At 43.6% G+C, this 20,383-nt stretch overlaps 1 protein-coding gene across 3 annotated transcripts in view; it reads left to right on the top strand.

Annotated features, from left to right (window-relative positions):
• The window catches only part of VWA8 (von Willebrand factor A domain containing 8), a 283,177-nt gene that overhangs the window by 221,949 nt on the left and 40,845 nt on the right, over positions 1 to 20,383 (top strand). Inside the window, exon 38 of one of the 3 annotated variants that reach the window (XM_037894686.2) lies at positions 8,576 to 9,110. The exons of the other annotated variants lie outside the window; for them this stretch is intronic. Within the exon in view, the coding sequence (XP_037750614.1) occupies positions 8,576 to 8,683 (108 nt within the window). The 3' untranslated portion in view covers positions 8,684 to 9,110. Of the gene's footprint in view, positions 1 to 8,575; positions 9,111 to 20,383 lie in introns of those variants that run through there. 3 annotated transcript variants of the gene reach the window in all.

Raw genomic sequence — 20,383 nt, forward strand, 5'->3', positions numbered from 1 at the left:
AGTCTCTAATAGGAAGTATGTTCTGATAGCTGAGAACAGGCCTCCAAACCAGTTTTAGTTTTAGCTTCTGGACTTGTGCTTTGGTTTCCGCAAGCAGGCATTAAACCTCAGAAACAGGCAGTATGCACATAAGCGGCCAAACAAATGGAAAGCAAACAGTATTTAAATAAAATGTCAACAAGGACTTCCTCCGAACTTTCTTTAGCTACAGCAGTCCACAAGGCTAAACAAATATGGATAGGTTTTAGGCAAAAACACAACTGTTCCATTTCGCCTTTGTATTCATCAATTGGGATCCAGTGGTGTAATCTTTTGTTAGCCTTCAAATCAGTCAATATTTGTTTTGTATTGTATACACACTCAACAGTGTTCAAACTGCTGAAACCGTGAGGCTACAAAAAATAGTTTCTAAAAGTAAAATTACATGTTAAAATGTAATCATAAATTTTCCCTATTTCATAAAATGTTTGGACTCTGTGTGTGTTGGGGGTTTTATATAGTATGCCAAAATGTTTACATCTGGGTGTCTGAAGTTAGGCTTCTAAGATCATATTTAGGCAACCAGTAAAGTGTTCAGATTTTCAAAAGCGCTGGACACCCATTTATGTCAATGGAGTTACTAGATGTTCTGGGAGTCCAGCACTTTTGAAAATCTGGCCACTTTATGAGGTGCCTAAGTATGGGCTTAGAAGCTTTCCTTTAGGCACTCATTTTTAAAAGAAAAAAAACTTACCCTAAATGTTTTAGGGCAATGTACACAGAATCCTCAGTAAATTTAGTTGGTGCCTATTAGAGGGCAGACCTAGAAATTAGAGATAGAAAAGACTCTGGCTCTATGGATGAGGGGAAAGCAGTGGACGTGTTATTCCTTGACTTTAGCAAAGCTTTTGATATGGTCTCCCACAGTATTCTTGCCAGCAAGTTAAAGAAGTATGGGCTGGATGAATGGACTATAAGGTGGATAGAAAGCTGGCTAGATCGTCGGGCTCAACGGGTAGTGATCAATGGCTCCATGTCTAGTTGGCAGCCAGTATCAAGTGGAGTGCCCCAGGGGTCGGTCCTGGGGCTGATTTTGTTCAATATCTTCATTAGCGATCTGGAGAATAGCATGGAGTGCACCCTCAGCAAGTTTGCATATGAGACTAAACTGGGAAGAGTGGTACATATGCTGGAGGGTAGTCATAGGATATAGAGGGACCTAGATAAATTAGAGGATTGGGCCAAAAGAAATCTGATGAGGTTCAAAAAGGACAAGTGCAGAGTCCTGCACTTAGGACGGAAGAATCCCCTGCACCGCTACAGACTAGGGACCGAGTGGCTAGGCAGCAGTTCTGCACAAAAGGATCTAGGGGTTACAGTGGACAAGAAGCTGGATACGAGTCAACAGTGTGCCCTTGTTGCCAAGAAGGCTAACGGCATTTTGGGCTGTATAAGCAGGAGCATTGCCAGCAGATCATTCCCCTCTATTCAGCATTGGTGAGGCCTCATCTGGAGTACTGTGTCCAGTTTTGGGCCCCAAAACTAAAAGAAGGATGTGGAAAAATTGGAAAGAGTCCAGCGGAGGGCAACAAAAATTATTATGGAGCTGGAGCACGTGACTTATGAGGTGAGGCTGAGGGAACTGGGATTATTTATTCTGCAGAAGAGAAGAATGAGGGGGGATTTGATAGCTGCTTTCAACTACCTGAAAGGGGGTTCCAAAGAGGATGGATCTAGACTGTTCTCAGTGGCATCAGATGACAGAAGGAGGAGTAATGGTCTCAAGTTGCAGTGGGGGAGGTTTAGGTTGGATATTAGGAAAAACTTTTTCACTAGAAGCATAGTGAATCACTGGAACGGGTTACCTAGGGAGGTGGTGGAATCTCCTTCCTTAGAGGTTTTTAAGGTCAGGCTTGACAAAGCCCTGGCTGGGATGATTTAATTTGAGTAGGGGGTTGGACTAGATGACCTCCTGAGGTCCCCTCCAACCCTGATATTCTGTGATTCTAAGTCCTATTAAATTCTCCCGGTGCTTGGTTGTCTCCTACAGCACATTGTTGAATCTTATGTCCCATCTAGTTTCCAATACATTCAGAATTGAGGGTTCTTCCACTCACACCACAGTATTTATATAAAAACAAGCTTTGAGATACATTTTAGAAGGTGTGCAAAGTTTAATAATGTGATTATACATCAGGTACTTTATATACCTGAAACATTCAGAGCTAGCTTTCCATCTCCAAATACAGAATTAAAATAAATTACTCATTTCTGATAAGTTGCCATCTAGCAACATTCCCTATGGTCAGTACTCTTCACATTTTACTATTGCAAATTGGTGCCAAAACTAGAACACGAAACTTGCTTTACTGAGACTCAGGGTCAGAATTCCATGTGTAGAAAATTATAGTCAAAATGTTAATGCTTTTAGAAGCCTAAATAAAACATCTGAAACATCAGTCCCTGGTGAATACAAGTGCAAATAAAGTGCTTGGGTTAAAAAATTACAAAAGATGTGTACAAAATTTCCCACACATTGCACACCCCCAAAATCCAAAACCATGCTGCCACTGGTGGCTTACTGAAGACCTCCGGCCAATGCACTCTAATGTTTCCATGGTATTTTCCTCTTTGTGGCTGTGGTGCTAAGTGATCCATTGTGAAATGTCGCCAAATTCTCACAGTCTCAATCTAGACAATACCACCATGAAAACTTGTCCATTAGATTCAAGGCAGTTTCTGTGCTCTGGGCACCACGAGTGGTTGCAGAAGTGAGCTGCTCTGTTCCATACCAGAGCTCTTTCCTTTAAAAACAGTAGTAGTTGGAGAGTAGAGTAGTTTTTCTTGAAGTATGTGTCAGTGTGCATCCCATTGTAGGTGCACATGCATATCATGTACACAAGATCATAGTCTTTTGAAAAGCAGTTTCTGTTGGAGGGCATAAAGCACAGAGCAGCCACAACCCTCCCTCAGGTCTCTCTTACCGCCCATGGCAGAGAGGCCAAACCAGGTGAATGTCCGACCCCCCACTACTCTACTCTGTAGAGACATTAAAACGTTTGTCAGCCAACTTTATGAAGAAATCTTGATCTTCACACTCCCATCAAATTGGACATCACAGAAGACTATTGATCATCCAGCTGTACACCAAGACAAGGTGCTTTGTGCCAACCACCACTCCTCTAAGTGGACTCATACCTCTCAAGAACAGTTGTTGATTGTTCTACTTATTTGTTTTCAGTAAAGAGAAACATCACGGAGGGTTATGGTCTTTTTGGCCTCAGCTCTGGCCAGCTGGCACTTTATTAATGTGACACTCAACCAGTGTTCCTGCAAAACATGAATCTGGCTGTGCCCTTACCCAGGGAACTGGAAAAGTTAGTACTTTATCCTTATATGATACTCTTCACATCTCAGAGAACTGTAGCAATGCCATGAAATAACCAGACAGTTGTGATTAGGATATAATAGTGTTTGTAGGCCCACCTTAGTTTGGACTGATGTTTTTAAAGGAACATTAAAATTTGTAGGAGATAGAGATAGTTACATGAAAAATAAATATGCATCTGTTTTTCCTTGCAAGAGTTAACTCCTAGTTTATTAAAGGTCAATGTGCTGCGCACTGCAGGGTTTGATAGCATGCCCTCCAATCACCACAAAGAGGAGCCTCACAGCTGCAGTAGCCCCTAAACCTCCTGTTCTCCTCTCCCACCATTCCCCTATACAGGGTTGTTTGATTCTGAGATGCAGTAGTGGTCCACCAGCTCCTTCCCCAAGTCCTCTACCCATTAGGTGCATGGAACACTTGAAGGCTCCCTTCATCCTCCCCATCTTGCCCTCAGCCCACCAAAACTAAAGCACTTTTTTCCCTGCCTTTAGGACCCTTTTGCATACATGGTGCAAGATTTAGCTGCAAGTGAATAATAAGCCATCAATTGTATAACATTTAAAATACATTAGAAATTGTGATCGCTAATAGAGACTCTCCTTTTCATTCTTTAATCTTCACATTTTGCACTAAAATATGCAGCACAGTGCACGCAGACCACTGAAATATGCACCCCAAGGACTGGTTGAATTAATCTATGTTACCGGTAACAGGTCCGAAGATATAAATTTACTGCAACCTCCCAGAAAAAAATGAAATTCTTGTAGCTTTTACTCAGCACAGCTCAGCCATGCCTCCACTGCCGCTACCGGTACTACCGCGGCCATGCTGCTATTTATAGTCATGCTAGTTCGATGAGAGCTAGTGTGGTTATGTGAACATGAGCAGGAGAAATCAAACCCTTAGCTCGTACTGTACACATAGCCTTAAAGAGGCCTAGTCTTCAGAGTCACGAAAACAAAAGTTTTAGAATTCAGAAACAATATCTAAGCCTCGTAATTGTAAATAGCAATCGTTCAAACCATGCGGGGGAAATGGGAGAAAAAAGTGAGGGGAGGGGGAACTAAAATGAGAATTTTCATAGACTAATGGTGGATCAGCTGAGAGAAGCAGCAAAGCCTTAACTTCATCGCACATTGAGGAGGGAAGATTAATTTTAGGGGTCTTGAGTCTTGTGTTCCCAGTAGAGCTCGTTGGGAATTTTCAGGTGAAACAGTTTCATTGAAAAATGCCAATTCCTTGTAGTAAAATGTTTCACTAAATCTATTACAGATTTGACAAAACTTTCACTGCAACACAGGCTGGTTTCCATTGGAAACCTGCTAGTGTTTCAGGCTTCTCAGCTCCGCAGGAAGCCTGCGAGTGGCTGGAGCCCAAGCTAGAGCCAAGACCCAGGGGTCTGGCAAGATCCCCACTCCGTGGCAGCATCCCTGGCAACCTCAGTTGGAGCCAGGGGTCAGTCATTTAAGTAGTGCATGCCTCGGTATCCTCATCTGTAAAATGGGCTTGGTAGCTAATTCACCAGGGTGCTGTGATGGTATATTTATTAATGTTGTAAAGCACTTTGAGATCCTCAGACGGGCAACACTTTTGCACATAGTTTCATAGATTCAAAGATATTAAGGTCAGAAGGGACCATTATGATCATCTAGTCTGACCTCCTGCACAATGCAGGCCACAGAATCTCACCCACCCACTCCTGCGATAAACCTCTCACCGATGTCTGAGCTATTGAAGTCCTCAAATCATGGTTTAAAGACTTCAAGGAGCAGAGAATCCTCCAGCAAGTGACCCATGCCCCATGCTACAGAGGAAGGCGAAAAACCTCCAGGGCCTCTTCCAATCTGCCCTGGAGGAAAATTCCTTCCCGACCCCAAATATGGCAATCAGCTGAACCCTGAGCATATGGGCAAGATTCACCAGCCAGATACCCAGGAAAGAATTCTCTGTAGTAACTCAGATCCCACCCCATCTAACATCCCATCACAGGCCATTGGGCCTATTTACCATGAATATTTAAAGATCATTTAATTGCCAAAATCATGTTATCCCATCATACCATCTCCTCCATAAACTTATCGAGTTTAATCTTAAAGCCACATAGGTCTTTTGCCCCCACTACTTCCCTTGGAAGGCTATTCCAAAACTTCACTCCTCTGATGGTTAGAAACCTTTGTCTAATTTCAAGTCTAAACTTCCCAATGACCAGTTTATAATCATTTGTTCTTGTGTCCACATTGTTACTGAGCTTAAATAATCCCTCTCCCTCTCCGGTATTTATCCCTCTGATATATTTATAAAGAGCAATCATATCTCCCCTTACAATGCAATTCAAGGGAGTTACACTTAATTACTTTGGAGTAAATCCAAAGCAACATTAAGTTCACAGTATTATTTATATGTCTGAAGGAAAAGGATCCTGGAAAGTTTTTTTTGTTTTGTTTTGGTTTTTTAATGGCAGTGTCTTTTCCTTCATCCCCTGAGATGTCCCCCTTTCCTCTTCTGTAGTCTGAGGGCAGATAAGTTGTAGTTGCTTACTCAGTTCTCCATAATTTTCAGGCAATCTTGGAGCATTCTTTTTTCCTTCCTCTCATCAGTTGTGCATAAGCGACTCTATAGTAAGTTATTCACCCTTTAAGTGGGTTAATACTTTTATTTTTATTCAACTCATTTATTATTTCCATTAATTTGCTGCAGCTGTAAAATACTATACTGCTCAAGAAAGTTTAGCACAAAAAAAGCTTAGTTGCTCAAATTTACTTCTAGAGTTAGGTGTTATTGAGACCTAATGACTGTTATATGATTGCAACTTGCACATGCTTTACATCCAGAAGAGACATCAGTTCAATCTTGTGTTCACATGAATCAACTCAGTTTGGAAACCAGATTGTTCAATTGGGGTAAAATTATAAAAAGCTCCCAAGTCCTTTCAAAAGCGAGTTAGGCTTTTAGAAGCTGAAGTCCCATTTTCAGCGAGACTTAGGGTCCTAAGAGCCTATAATACTTTTGAAAAGGAAAGTTAGGGTCCGGAGTCACTGAAGTGCTTTGGAAAATTTTATCCTTTTTCTGAAATATTTTTCAGTTAGTGTTGACAGGGGTAGAGGGGAGTTTTATTCTAAAACATTGCCTTGAAAAATGAGCCTTTCTATGACATTAAATGCCATATTTGTCATGAAGTTTGTGCAGAACATGGCTGCAATCCTTCGTATCTGATGAAAGGGAAGGTATTTAAATGACATCATTTACTACATGTAGCTACTATACTTTCTTGTTCACTAATTGAAAGGGTAACATTTTCTATATTTTTCTTTTATGAGGATAATTGCTTATTCTGACCACATGAGGGTATCAGTGAGCTAAAAACGCTAACGATTCTCATCTATTAAATATCCTTACATACAAATAGCATAAATTACATGGAGAAAATATTCAATGATGAATTACAGAATTTTCATGCATTTGGAATAACCATATTTCTGGGAGTCAGACCAGGTGGGGAGAACCCCAGATTCCTACAAATTTCACTCTGTGGGCTAAAACAAGGGACTCTGAAAGAGATGAAGACTGGGGATTTTAGAATTAGTCAGACTCTCTGAGTGGAGGCTGCACAGTCAATGTCTGGAATTCTCAGTTTTATGAGCTCCAGGTATTCCAGCTCTGACCCATCCGGATCCTCCCTGATTCTCAGTGATGGGAAGTCTCTGCCAAACACGGTGACTGACACCACTCTGGCTCTATGGCCTCTCCCTGGCCTGGGTGATTGGCTCTAAAGGAGATGCGGGAATAGCAGATAGGTGCTGACCTCTGAAACAGGTCACTGACATATGTGGAGAATGAGACTAGAAAGTCAACAACCTAGAGACCCCGACACGTTCATGACTTCAAAACTCACTACTGGGTGAAAGCAGCTCAGCTCTTCCCTCAATTCATTATCATTATCACTGAGACAGATATTGCAACCCCATGCAATGTCTTTGGGGACCATTGTATTAAATGTATGAGTGGTTTAGGTATGATTGTGTTCTATTTCATTGACAAGGGTTAACACAGCTCCTCCAGGATTAAGGCAAGTCACAAAGGCTAAACAATTCCAGAGAAGTTCCACCCTCAGGGTAGTTTGCATATACTGGTTCATCCTGGGGTTTCCAGAGACTAGGAAACAAAGAAAGGCCTTTTGATATAAAAAGATGAGCTTGAACTGACTTGTGGCCTTTTGATTCAACAAATGGTAGGGTTACCAATTTTCTGTTGCAGAAAACTGAACACCCTTGCCCCACCTCTGCACTGCCCCTTCCCAAGGCTCCGCCCCGCCCAACCCCTTCTCCAAGGCCCCGCCCCTGCTCACTTCATCCCTCCTCCCTTCATCACTCGCTCTTCCCCACCCTCGCTCACTCACTCATTTTCACCGGGTTGGGGTGCGGGAGGGGGTGAGGCCTCTGGGCTGCAAGAGGGGTCTCTGGGCTGGGGCTGAGGGGTTTTGACTGCGGGAGGGAGCTCAGGGCTGGGGGTTTAGGTGTGGGAGGGGGTGCGAGCTCTGGGAGGGAGATTGGGTGCGGGAGTGGGCTCAGGGCTGGGGTAGGGAGTTGGGGTGCGGGCTTTGGGTGGCGCTTACCTCAGGCGGCTCCCGGAAGTGGCTGCCATGTCCCTCCAGCTCCTGGAGGGTAGGCCAGGTTGCTCCATCCACAGGCACCACCCCCGCAGCTCCCATTGGCCACGGTTTCCGGACAATGGGAGCTGCTGAGCCGGTGGTCAGGGTGGTGCCAGTGCCTCAGGCAGGGGCAGCACACGGAGCCCCCCAGCCACCCCTGCGCTTAGGAATCAGAGGGACATGCCGGCTGCTTCCAGGAACTACTTGGAGCTGGCAGCTGCAGTCAACCAGACTTTTAGCAGCCAGGGTCCCTTTTTGACTGGGCGTTCTGGTTGAAAACCGGATGCCTAGCAACCCTAGCAAATGGACATGCCTTTCTGTCCAAGGGGAGGCCCCAACCCTTGCTGAAGGGTTGGAAGGGATGTTGGTCTGTCAGACTGTCCATGTGGAAGATGGGTGATTTCTGGTATGTTTAGAGGGTGAATTTAAATCTGTTTGTTGTTTTTTATGTTTTGTCTGTAAAGCTTTTTGCCCTATGAATTAATGTGCTTGCTTGGAAGAGCTGTGTGGCCTCTTGTAAAAACATTGTCATTGTCCTCTGAGAGAGTGCCTCTTTTCAGAAGGGAGTCGGTCAAAGAGTCCCAGTCCAGACACAGGTGATGGCTGGAAACCTGAGACCTGACTGCCACTCCTGGAGTGGATCACAGAGCTGGGGAATACAGATGTAGTTACCCTGAAGCAGTGACATCATCATCAAGGCTGCCAGCTGAAATCAGAGTCTCATTGTAGGCACTGTAGAAACACGTAATGAAAGACAGTCCCTGCCCTGAAGATTTTACAAACTAATTAGAGAAGACAGACAAAGGGTAAGTGGGAACAATAATCTCAGCTTTCTCCTAGAGCAGGTAGATACAGTACACAGTGCCTCTTTCTTTCCCCTAGAAATGTGGGAGACCGTAGCTCGCAAAAATAATCTGTTGCCCAAACAAATTATCCTTCAGTGCTATTGCTCAAAGTGTCTGCACCAGTGAGTACTGTGGCCTTAGAGGCTAGAGCTCACAACACGAGTGATGACACTGTTATCAAACAAATAATAGTTCTGCCATTATTAAACTTACTCTGTAATCACTGTAAAGACACAAGGTATCAAAATGTTAGATCACTTAATATGTTATAGTAATACTAGACGTAGGTGGCTCACCTGTAAAACAAAGCCAACAGTTCAGTCTCTTCCACAAAGCTGGTATTTCAGATCTGTACTTTCTAAGGGAAAATTTGACATCTGGTCTAGCTTGCAGGCCCCAAGGCTGTGGAAAATTATCATCTTTCTGCTTTCATATGCAGTTCCTTTCAAGTTTTCTTCTGCAAGTAAAATCTCCCCCTTGTTTGCAAATTAGAAACTTTGGCTTCCCTTCAGCTCTGTTCCCATTATTGATTCTCTGGGGTAATTTAAAAGAAACTGTATTCTTTGGTATCCAAGTTAGTACATGAGATGCTAATTTTTCAAGCAAATCAGTCCTCATTTCAACTTGGTGAGATCAGGAGTATAAAAATGGTCAATCATCGTTCTTGAATCTGGTTAAATATTTCACTCTGAAAGCCTGAATTCAAAGCAATGAAGGAATTTTTTTTGAGAGTGCTGGGAGAGCTCTCTCCCAGCGCTGCACCAAGACTACACAAACCATGTTGCCAATGTAGATTAGCCCTCAGGTACATCTGCTGCCTACAGGTTATATCTCTGCTGCAAAACATATGATGTCAAAATAATACAAGAGGAGGATGGAATTTTGTACCTAGGAGAACAAGATGCGGAACACTAATATGATTGTCCTTCCTGCAGTAAACCAAAGTGCCTAAATTAGAATAGCAAAATGTCCAGGACATTGTTGTATTACCGACGATTTGGACATGGAGCATTAATAATGAAATCGTGTATATGTAAATCTGAGTGGCAAAGAGACAGTGATTTGGGTTAAAGACTAATAAAAGGTTATCTAGTGAAGGCAATAGTTCATATGCAAGATTTAAAGAAATAAATAAGAAATGTAATACTAATAAACTTTTTTATACTAATCTGTATTCACTGGATTCCTGCTGGCTATAAGTGGTATTTCTTAAATAGGAAAAAATCCATATTGTTGCCCAGGGTAGATTGGTAATGTTAGTGTTGTGGAGCTACAGAACCTGTCTTCGGCTTTCTGAACAGCCTCTTTGTTCAGAGGTGTCTGAAGTATGTCAGTTCAGTTCAACTTTTCTCTTGCCCAGATATCTTTCCTTTTCTTTTCTGTGAAAACACCAGCATTCAAAAAACATGTTCTTGCCTTTCCTGCCCCTGTAAATTATTTACTCAGCTTCTAAGGTTTTGTAGGAGCAATTCAAGGTGCTAAGGTTGAGCAAAGTTGATGAAAAATGGTTAGCAAAAATTGTTCAGAAGTTTCTGTCCGTTGGTTTTGCATGATTTCATGCCCCCTGAAATGTTTAATTTTTGTGATATATTGGTGGACTGAGAATTGTTAGAAAGGAATCATCCAGGAACTTGACATGCCACGTTCATATGAAAATTCACCTTTGTGAATTTGGAAAAAGAAGAGAAGGTGAGAAGGTGGTGCCAATCACATCCACATGATCTAGTGGTTTAAACACATTCCTGGAAGCCATTGATTCTATTCCCATCCATGTCACACTTATATAGTACTTTCCAAACATTTAGCAGCTAGATATTATTCCTCATATTTTACAGATTGAAATACAGAGGTTCAGAGAAGATACATGATATGGTCAAAGTCATACAACTGCAACTGATCAGAAAACTGGTCACTTGACTTCCATTCCTATACCTAAATCTCTAAACCAGAATGCTTCACAGGCAAGTCAATTAACCCTCACTCTGTCTTGGTTTCAGAATTGGTAAAGTAGGGGCAGTGGTATTTACCAAAGCATAAAATATACAGGGTTTTGAATGTCTATAGGCAGAAAAAGAGATAGGTCAGAAATACTATTCCTCATTTTACAGATTCAGAAACGCATGGTAAATTAGGCATTAGAGTCATGGAATAAAATCCTGGTCCGATAGACGTGAACGGCAAAATTCCTATTCACTTTAATAGGGCTGGGCTTTTACCCAGGAAATGTAGTTTCTACATCTACTTGACCTGGGGCATGTTACTTAACAGAATCTCTGTGTATACAAGTAATAATGTGTTTACTAAATTAATGTTTGTTGTAAGGGTAAGATAGTATTAAGACCAGAGTTGGGATAGCACTTGAGGACTTTTTGATTCCATCTGTAGCTTCTATGAACTTTGTCTCCATTTTACCTCCTTATCCTTAAAGTAGCTTTTTTCAAACTGGTAAGGGTAAATGTTTTAAGCAAAAGTGTCCTTTAGATATTTTCACAATCTTCAGATAGTGAAAAACATTTTGCATGAAGTATTATCAAATCATTTTGAAATTTTGCAAAAATGCCTCAATTTTACAGGCATTACACAACATCCAAAGCAGGCAAATTTCAACAACCACCACCACCAAAACCATTCTGACTGTTTCACCCATCGCTAACGCTAATACTATAATGATGGTTAGTAGCTTTAGAAGCAGCATTGAAGGCACACAAAATAACACATACATTATTGTTTTCTTGATAACTATGGACATTGTTACTCCTTTGTATGTGAAAATGACCCTTTCCTGTGGGCTCAAGTCAGCACTATTGACGTCAGTAGAAGTTTTCCCATTAACTTTAATGAAAGCAGGATAAAATCCTATAGCTATAACAATAAGAGCAGCGAGGGGTTTTTTTTGCCTGAGTCCCTCTCCTGCCCAACAATTTTCTACTCACATGCTGATTATAAAACATTTTCTTCATATCTTCACCAGAAACTGTTTTACATTAAAGAGAGAGAGCAGCACAGAACACTGTTTTGTACTTAAATAGCAACATGCAGATTTGCCTTTTGATATCAATTTAGTCTGAGTAAGAATTTCAGTGCATTCTTGAATATGTATTCACTATAGTGTTGATATAGAGAGTGTTCTGGGAAAAGATGTTCTTATGAACTATTAAATGTAGCCTAGGGCAACATTTTTATAAATCCTTTTTGCAGTTTAAACAGTTTAGGTCCCGGAAAATCCATAGTCTTGTAGACAAACACTGAAGGAGACACTTCATCCTATGGGAAACGTAACCCTTCATCCTTTGAGTCATCTTGTTTTTGATCATTTATTATTTCTTTCATCTCAAGAATATTCACCTCCCAAAACGATGTATGGGGAAAAGTCCCTTAATAAATTACTGATATTCAGGTACAATCTGGATTTTATTAATTTTTCAATACTGAAACATTACATTTTGTAGAAAAGGAAACCTTCTTTGACTATGATTATAAATTGTCCCATTTACTTGTACTGTATGTTAATAAAAGGGCAAAACATTGGGCTAGTTCAGGGATTGGCAACCTTTGGCTCATGGCATGCCAGAGTAAGCCCCCTGGCAGGCCGGGCCAGTTTGTTTACTAAAAGTGGTGGATCAATTGCAAGGTAGTTCTTACTGCTGCTTGAAAAGAAATAAAGTGCATTCTCCTTCCTAACACTTAGTTTCCTAGAACTGTCTTGACCACAAAGTAGGAATCCTGCTAAAGTGCAAAGAGAAGGCTCATTTTACCCTTCTCTCTCTCCTAGCACAGTTGTACACCACAGAGAAAGAACTGGCCCAGGGATCATCAACCTTTGGCCCGCAGCCCGCCAGGGTAAGCCCCCTAGCAGGTTGGGCCAGTTTGTTTACCTGCCGCGTCCGCAGGTTCAGCCGATCGCAGCTCCCACTGGCCGTGGTTCGCTGCTCCAGGCCAATGGGGGCTGCGGGAAGTGGCACGGACCGAGGGATGTGGGGCTTACCCTGGCGGGCTGCGGGCCAAAGGTTGACAAGCCCTGGGCTAGTTCTTTCCCTGTGGTGTACAACTGTGCTAGGAGAGAGAGAAGGGTAAAATGAGCCTTCTCTTTGCACCTTAGCAGGATTCCTACCTTGTGGTCAAGACAGTTCTAGGAAATTAAGGGTATGTCTACACTACGAAATTAAGTCGAATTTATAGAAGTCGGTTTTGTAGAAAGCGTTTTTATACAGTTGATTGTGTGTGTCCCCACACAAGTGCTCTAAGTGCATGCAGTCAGCGGAGTGTGTCCACAGTACCGAGGCAACCGTCAACTTCCGGAGCGTTGCACTGTGGGTGGCTATCCCACAGTTCCCGCAGTCTCCGCTGCCCATCTGAATTCTGGGTAGAAATTCCAGTGCATGATGGGGCTAAATCATTGTTGCGGGTGGCTCTGGGTACATATCGTCAGGCCCCTGTTCCCTCCCTCCCTCCGTGAAAGCAAGGGCAGACAATCGGTTTGCACCTTTTTTCTTGAGTTACCTGTGCAGACGTCATATCACGGCAAGCATGGAGCCCGCTCAGCAAACCATCACCGTATGTCTCCTGGGTGCTGGCAGACGTGGTACTGCATTGCTACACAGCAGCAGTTAATTGCCTTTTGGCAGCAGACAGTGCAGTATGACTGGTAGCCGTCATCGACGTAGTCCTGGGTGCTCTTTTAATCGGGCGCCTGGGCAAACATGGGAGTGACTCAGCCAGGTCATTTCCCTTTTAAGTTTCGTCTCATGGCGATTCAGTCCTACCGGCAGTGCACTGTCTTTTAACCTCCAGCCAGCAGAAGATGATGGCTAGTCGTCATACTGCACCATCTTCTGCCAAGCACCCAGGAGATGATGACGGCTAGCAGTCGTACTGCACAGTCTGCTGCCAGCAAGATGTATAAAGATAGATGAAGTGGCTCAAAACAAGAAATAGACCAGATTTGTTTTGTATTCATTTTCTCCTCCTTCCCTCTGTGAAATCAACGGCCTGCCAAACCCAGTTTTGAGTTCTATCCTTGAGGTTTTGAGTTCTATCCTTGAGGGGCCATTCAGTTTCTTGCAAAGCCACCCCCTTTGTTGATTTTAATTCCCTGTAAGCCAACCCTGTAAGCCATGTCATCAGTTGCCCCTCCCTCCGTCAGGACAACGGCAGACAATAGTTCCACGCCTTTTTTCTGTGCAGACGCCATACCACGGCAAGCGTGGAGCCCGCTCAGATCACTTTGGCAGTTAGGAGCACATTAAACACCACGCGCATTATCCAGCAGTATATGCAGCACCGGAACCTGGCAAAGCGATACTGGGCGAGTAGGCGACGTCAGCGCGGTAACGTGAGTGATGAGGACATGGACACAGACTTCTCTCAAAGCAGGGGCCCTGGCAATGTGGGCATCATGGTGCTAATGGGCCAGGTTCATGCGGTGGAACGCCGATTCTGGGTTCGGGAAACAAGCACAGACTGGTGGGACCGCATAGTGTTGCAGGTCTGGGATGATTCCCAGTGGTTGCGAAACTTTCGCATGCGTAAGGGCACTTTTATGGAACTTTGTGACTTGCTTTCCCCTGCCCTGAGGCACAAGAATACCAAGATGAGAGCAGCCCTCACAGTTGAGAAGCGAGTGGCAATAGCCCTGTGGAAGCTTGCAACGCCAGACAGCTACCGGTCAGTCGGGAATCAATTTGGAGTGGGCAAATCTACTGTGGGGGCTGCTGTGATGCAAGTAGCCAACGCAATCAAAGATCTGCTGATATCAAGTGTAGTGACCCTGGGAAATGTGCAGGTCATAGTGGATGGCTTTGCTGCAATGGGATTCCCTAACTGTTGTGGGGCCATAGACGGAACCCATATCCCTACCTTGGCACCGGAGCACCAAGCCGGCGAGTACGTAAACCGCAAGGGGTACTTTTCAATAGTGCTACAAGCACTGGTGGATCACAAGGGACGTTTCACCAACATCAACATGAGATGGCCGGGAAAGGTACATGACGCTCGCATCTTCAGGAACTCTGGTCTGTTTCAAAAGCTGCAAGAAGGGACTTTATTTCCAGACCAGAAAATAACCGTTGGGGAGGTTGAAATGCCTATACGTATCCTTAGGGACCCAGCCTACCCCTTAATGCCATGGCTCATGAAGCCATACACAGGTAGCCTGGACAGTAGTCAGGAGCTGTTCAACTACAGGCTGAGCAAGTGCAGAATGGTGGTAAAATGTACATTTGGACGTTTAAAAGCACGCTGGTGCAGTTTACTGACTCGGTTAGACCTCAGCGAAACCAATATTCCCACTGTTATTACTGCTTGCTGTGCGCTCCATAATATCTGTGAGAGTAAGGGGGAGACGTTTATGGCGGGGTGGGAGGTTGAGGCAAATCGCCTGGCTGCTGGTTTCGCACAGCCAGACACCAGGGCGGTTAGAGGAGCACAGGAGGGCGCGGTGCGCATCAGAGAAGCTTTGAAAACCAGTTTCATGACTGGACAGGCTACGGTGTGAAAGTTCTGTTTGTTTCTCCATGATGAAACCCCCCCCACCCCTTGGTTCACTCTACTTCCCTGTAAGCTAACCACCCTCCCCTCCTCCCTTCGATCACTGCTGTCAGAGGCAATAAAGTCATTGTTGCTTCACATTCATGCATTCTTTATTCATTCATCACACAAATAGGGGGATAACTACCAAGGTAGCCCAGGAGGGGTGGTGGAGGAGAGAAGCACCAGGAGGGGTGGTGGAGGAGGGAAGGACAAGGCCACATAGCACTTTAAAAGTTTAAAACTTTAAAACTTATTGAATGCCAGCTTTCTATTGCTTGGGCAAGCCTCTGGGGTGGAGTGGCCGGGTGGCCAGAGCCCTCCCCACTGCGTTCTTGGGTGTCTGGGTGAGGCGGCTATGGAACTTGGGGAGGAGGGCGGTTGGTTACACAGGGGCTGTAGCAGCGGTCTGTGCTCCTGCTGCCTTTCCTGCAGCTCAACCATACGCTGGAGCATATTGGTTTGATCCTCCAGCAGCCTCAGCATTGAATCCTGCCTCCTCTCATCACGCTGCCCTCTCTTCAGCCCGCCGCTTACTCTCTTCAGCCCGCCATCTCTCCTCCCGGTCATATTGTGCTTTCCGGCACTCTGACATTGTCTGCCTCCACACAGTCGTCTGTGCTATGTCAATGTGGGAGGACACCATGAGCTCAGAGAACATTTCATCACGAGTGCGTTTTTTTCGCCTTCTAATCTTCACTAGCCTCTGGGAAGGAGAAGATCCTGTGATCACTGAAACACATGCAGCTGGTGGAGAAAATAAAAGAGGCAGTGGTATTTAAAAAGACACATTTTCTAGAACAATGGCTACACTCTTTCACGGTAAACCTTGCTGTTAACATTACATACACAGCACATGTGCTTTCGTTCCAAGGTCGCATTTTGCTTCCCCCCACCATGTGGCTAGCCCCTCACCCCTCTCCCCCCACCCCCGGCTAACAGCGGGGAACATTTCTGTTCAGCCACAGGCAAACAGCCCAGCACCTCTGTATGTCCCCTTAAGAAAAGCACCCTATTTCAACCAGGTGACCATGAATGATATCATTCTCCTGAGGATAACACAGAGAGATAAAGAACGGATGTTGTTTGAATGCCAGCAAACATACACTGCAATGCTTTGTTCTACAATGATTCCTGAGTACGTGCTACTGGCCTGGTGTGGTAAAGTGTCCTACCATGGTGGGTGGAATAAGGCTGCCCTCCCCAGAAACCTTTTGCAAAGGCTTTGGGAGTACATCCGGGAGAGCTGCAAATGCCAGGGCAAATTAATCATTAAACATGCTTGCTTTTAAACCATGTATAGTATTTTAAAATGTACACTCACCAGAGGTCCCTTCTCCGCCTGGCGGGTCCGGGAGGCAGCCTTGGGTGGGTCCGGGGGGGACTGCCTCCAGGTCCAGGGTGAGAAACAGTTCCTGGCTGTCGGGAAAACCAGTTTCTCCACTTGCTTGCTGTGAGCTATCTACAACTTCATCATCATCATCTTTCTCGTCCCCAAAACCTGCTTCTGTGTTGCCTCCATCTCCATTGAAGGAGTCAAACAACGCGGCTGGGGTAGTGATGGCTGAACCCCCTCAAATGGCATGCAGCTCATCATAGAAGCGACATGTTTGGGGCTCTGACCCAGAGCGGCCGTTTGCCTCTCTGGTTTTCTGGTAGGCTTGCCTCAGCTCCTTAAGTTTCACGCGGCATTGCTTCAGGTCCCTGTTTATGGCCTCTGTCCTTCATGCCCTGGGAGATTTTGACAAATGTTTTGGCATTTCAAAAACTGGAACGGAGTTCTGATAGCACGGATTCCTCTCCCCATACAGCGATCAGATCCCGTACTTCCCGTTCGGTCCATGCTGGAGCTCTTTTGCGATTCTGGGACTCCATCATGGTCACCTCTGCTGATGAGCTCTGCATGGTCACCTCTGCTGATGAGCTCTGGCCAGCATGGCAAGCTGCAGGTGACCATGCAAACAGGAAATTGAAATTCAAAAGTTCGCGGGCCTTTTCCTGTCTACCTGGCCAGTGCATCTAAGTTGAGAGAGCTGTCCAGAGCGGTCACAATAGAGCATTCTGGGATAGCTCCCGGAGGCCAATACCGTCTAATTGCGTCCACAGTACCCCAAATTTGACCCGGCAAGGCCGATTTAAGCGCTAATCCATTTGTCAGAGGTGGATTAAGGAAATCGATTTTAAGAGCCCTTTAAGTTGAAAAAAAGGGCTTCATCGTGTGGACGGGTGCAGGTTTACATCGATTTAACGCTGCTAAATTCGACGTAAACTCCTAGTGTAGACCAGGGCTTAGTGTTAGGAAGGAGAATGCACTTTATTTCTTTTCAAGCAGCAGTAAGAACTACCTTGCAATTGATCCACCACTTTTAGTCAGAACTTCAGCCCTGTGTTGGTGGAATGACTCTAATTAAACATGCAATTGCCAGAGCTCTACGCTTCCCCATCTTTCCCACTCCTGTCACTGGCAGCATTAAGGGTAGGTATTTACCCATTAACTGTTCGAATGAGTGCTACTGAATGAAACAAAACTCTGGTACCTCAGCTTTTCATGCCTAATATACTAGGTGTAAATCATTCCAACAACTGTATATACAGCAGCCTTGGCACTGTTCTTTCAAGATACTATTTAACACAGTAATGTGTGTATTTCAAGTTAAGAGAAGCATATAATCATATTATTTCCAATGGTTTAGCAAATGTGCTGCACCTGGCATGGCTTGGAAGTTCCATAGGGTGCTGAATAAAGGCTTAAGGAAAAATTTAGTTAATCATTTGTCGCCGCATACAATAAAGAGAGGTTCATGCACTTACATTTTGGAGATGTATACCAATGAAATCCTGTAAGGAATATGCCTCTGCCTTAATTCCCCAGAATGAAGAGGGGAAATGTAATTCTGGGAAATTTTGAAATGGGTAAATTATTAAAAAAAAAAAAAAAAAAGGTATCTAGCTAAGACTCCTTCATACTGCTGGAGGCTAGGCTTGGGAGTAAAAAGCTGAACAGACTAATATTTCCCTTCAGTGTTCTCTCGTTTTTTCCCTTAAGAATAATTCATTTAGAATAATTTAGTTTCTTAAAATTATGCAGAATATACTTTAGAAGGACAGAGACTAGATATGAGTGTGTACATTTGTAGGGGTACATTCACTAAAGCTAACTCAGTGAAGTTATATCTCTCTGTGCCTGTGAGGATTCACCTCTATTGGAACCAGCATTTCCTCCACCATTCTCCTTAGGGAACTGGCTTTTCAGTCATATGAGGGTTCCAAAGGAGGAACTCTGGCACCAGTTGCTGAGGAAAGGCTGTGAATCCTCTCATTCCTTCTGGAGTTGTAATAAAGCTAACTGAACAAGATTACAAACACAAGCCACTGTGTAAAAGTCTGTAAACTCTCTAGACATCTTACTATGCTGAACAAAAATGTGTCATCTCTAGATAGTATGGTGACAGGAGTACTAGAAATGCCTGTGATAGACAAGGTGGGTGAGGTAATATCTCTTATTGGATCAACTTCTGTTGGTGAGAGAGACGAATTTTCGAGCTTATGCAGAAGTTGGTCCAATAAAAAATGCTATATTACCAACCTTGTCTCTAATATCCTGGGACTGACATGGCTACAACAATACTATATATGATAGATAAATCCATCTACATCAAGAGTGCACCCAGGTCTATGTCAAGGGACAACCAAAAAAAACCTCCACACTTAATTAGTGGCAAAACTTGTTGATCACAGAAAGGGAGTCGCTCATCTATTACTTTCCATCCAAGTTAGATGTATCTTCATCCTGGAGTGACCTTCACATATGTGGTCTGACCTTTTACCCCCTTTCTGAATGAAGATCTCCCAACTAATTACAAAGAGTTCTTGTCGCCTATTGTAAAATCTAACTAGATGTTCTGCTGTTGTTGGAAAGTCAGTTTGTTTTAGGTAGAAAAGACTGAGAAAAGGGTATGTGATAGGAATATCTCAGGCTGAGAGAAGTGTTGGCTATATCACAGGTATAGATGAAGGTTAGATCTCATATGCAAAACTCCCATGGATAATGGTGAACCTGGTTTTGGGTAGAAAGGTAGAGCAATGGATGAGAGATTTTTCTCTGGGAACAAAGATGCTCTCTTCATTTTTTGGTCCTTCATTTAATAAAACAACAGGCCTGTGAAACGAGAAATGATGTGTGGACTAGTTGAAATGTGTGTGGGGAATGGAGAAAAAGGTGTACATAGGAATTTTGATTGTGTTAAAATGACAAATGATTTACCTGATTTCATAAATGCTCACTTGGTCATAATTACCAATATTGTCTCTTTGTGCTTAAACTGTGCACATTAATAAATATTCTAACAATTAGAGGGGTTCAAACAATATATTTATTCAGTCTAAAAGTATCCTAAAGAGTTCATTTTATCCATCTGTATAAAAAGGCAGCCAATAGGATGCCTTTATTGCTCTCATGTGGATAATTATGACCTATTCAAAGTTTAGGCTACCTGTTGGACCTTTTGCTTTATGACCCATTTAACATCATGGAGCACAAAATCTAGTCGGTTATTGAGTAAAGAGTCCCTACCCTCCATCACAAATTCCCTCTGCAACAGAAAATAACTTTTCCTGGTGTGGAGAAAGTGAATAAGGAGAAGTTATTTACTTGTTCCCATAATATAAGAACTAGAGGCCACCAAATTAAATTAATGGGCAGCAGGTTTAAAACAAATAAAAGGAAGTTCTTCTTCACACAGCGCACAGTCAACCTGTGGAACTCCTTGCCTGAGGAGGTAGTGAAGGCTAGGACTATAAAACAGGATTTAAAAGAGAACTGGATAAATTCATGGAGGTTAAGTCTATTAATGGCTATTAGCCAGGATGGGTAAGGAATGGTGTCCCTAGCCTGTGTTTGTCAGAGGGTGGAGATGGATGGCAGGAGACAGATCACTTGATCATTACCTGTTAGGTTCACTCCCTAACAGTGGGTTGGATGGACCTTTGGTCTGACCC

The sequence above is a fragment of the Chelonia mydas genome, chromosome 1 (assembly GCF_015237465.2).
Source record: "Chelonia mydas isolate rCheMyd1 chromosome 1, rCheMyd1.pri.v2, whole genome shotgun sequence".
NCBI lineage: Eukaryota > Metazoa > Chordata > Testudines > Cheloniidae > Chelonia > Chelonia mydas.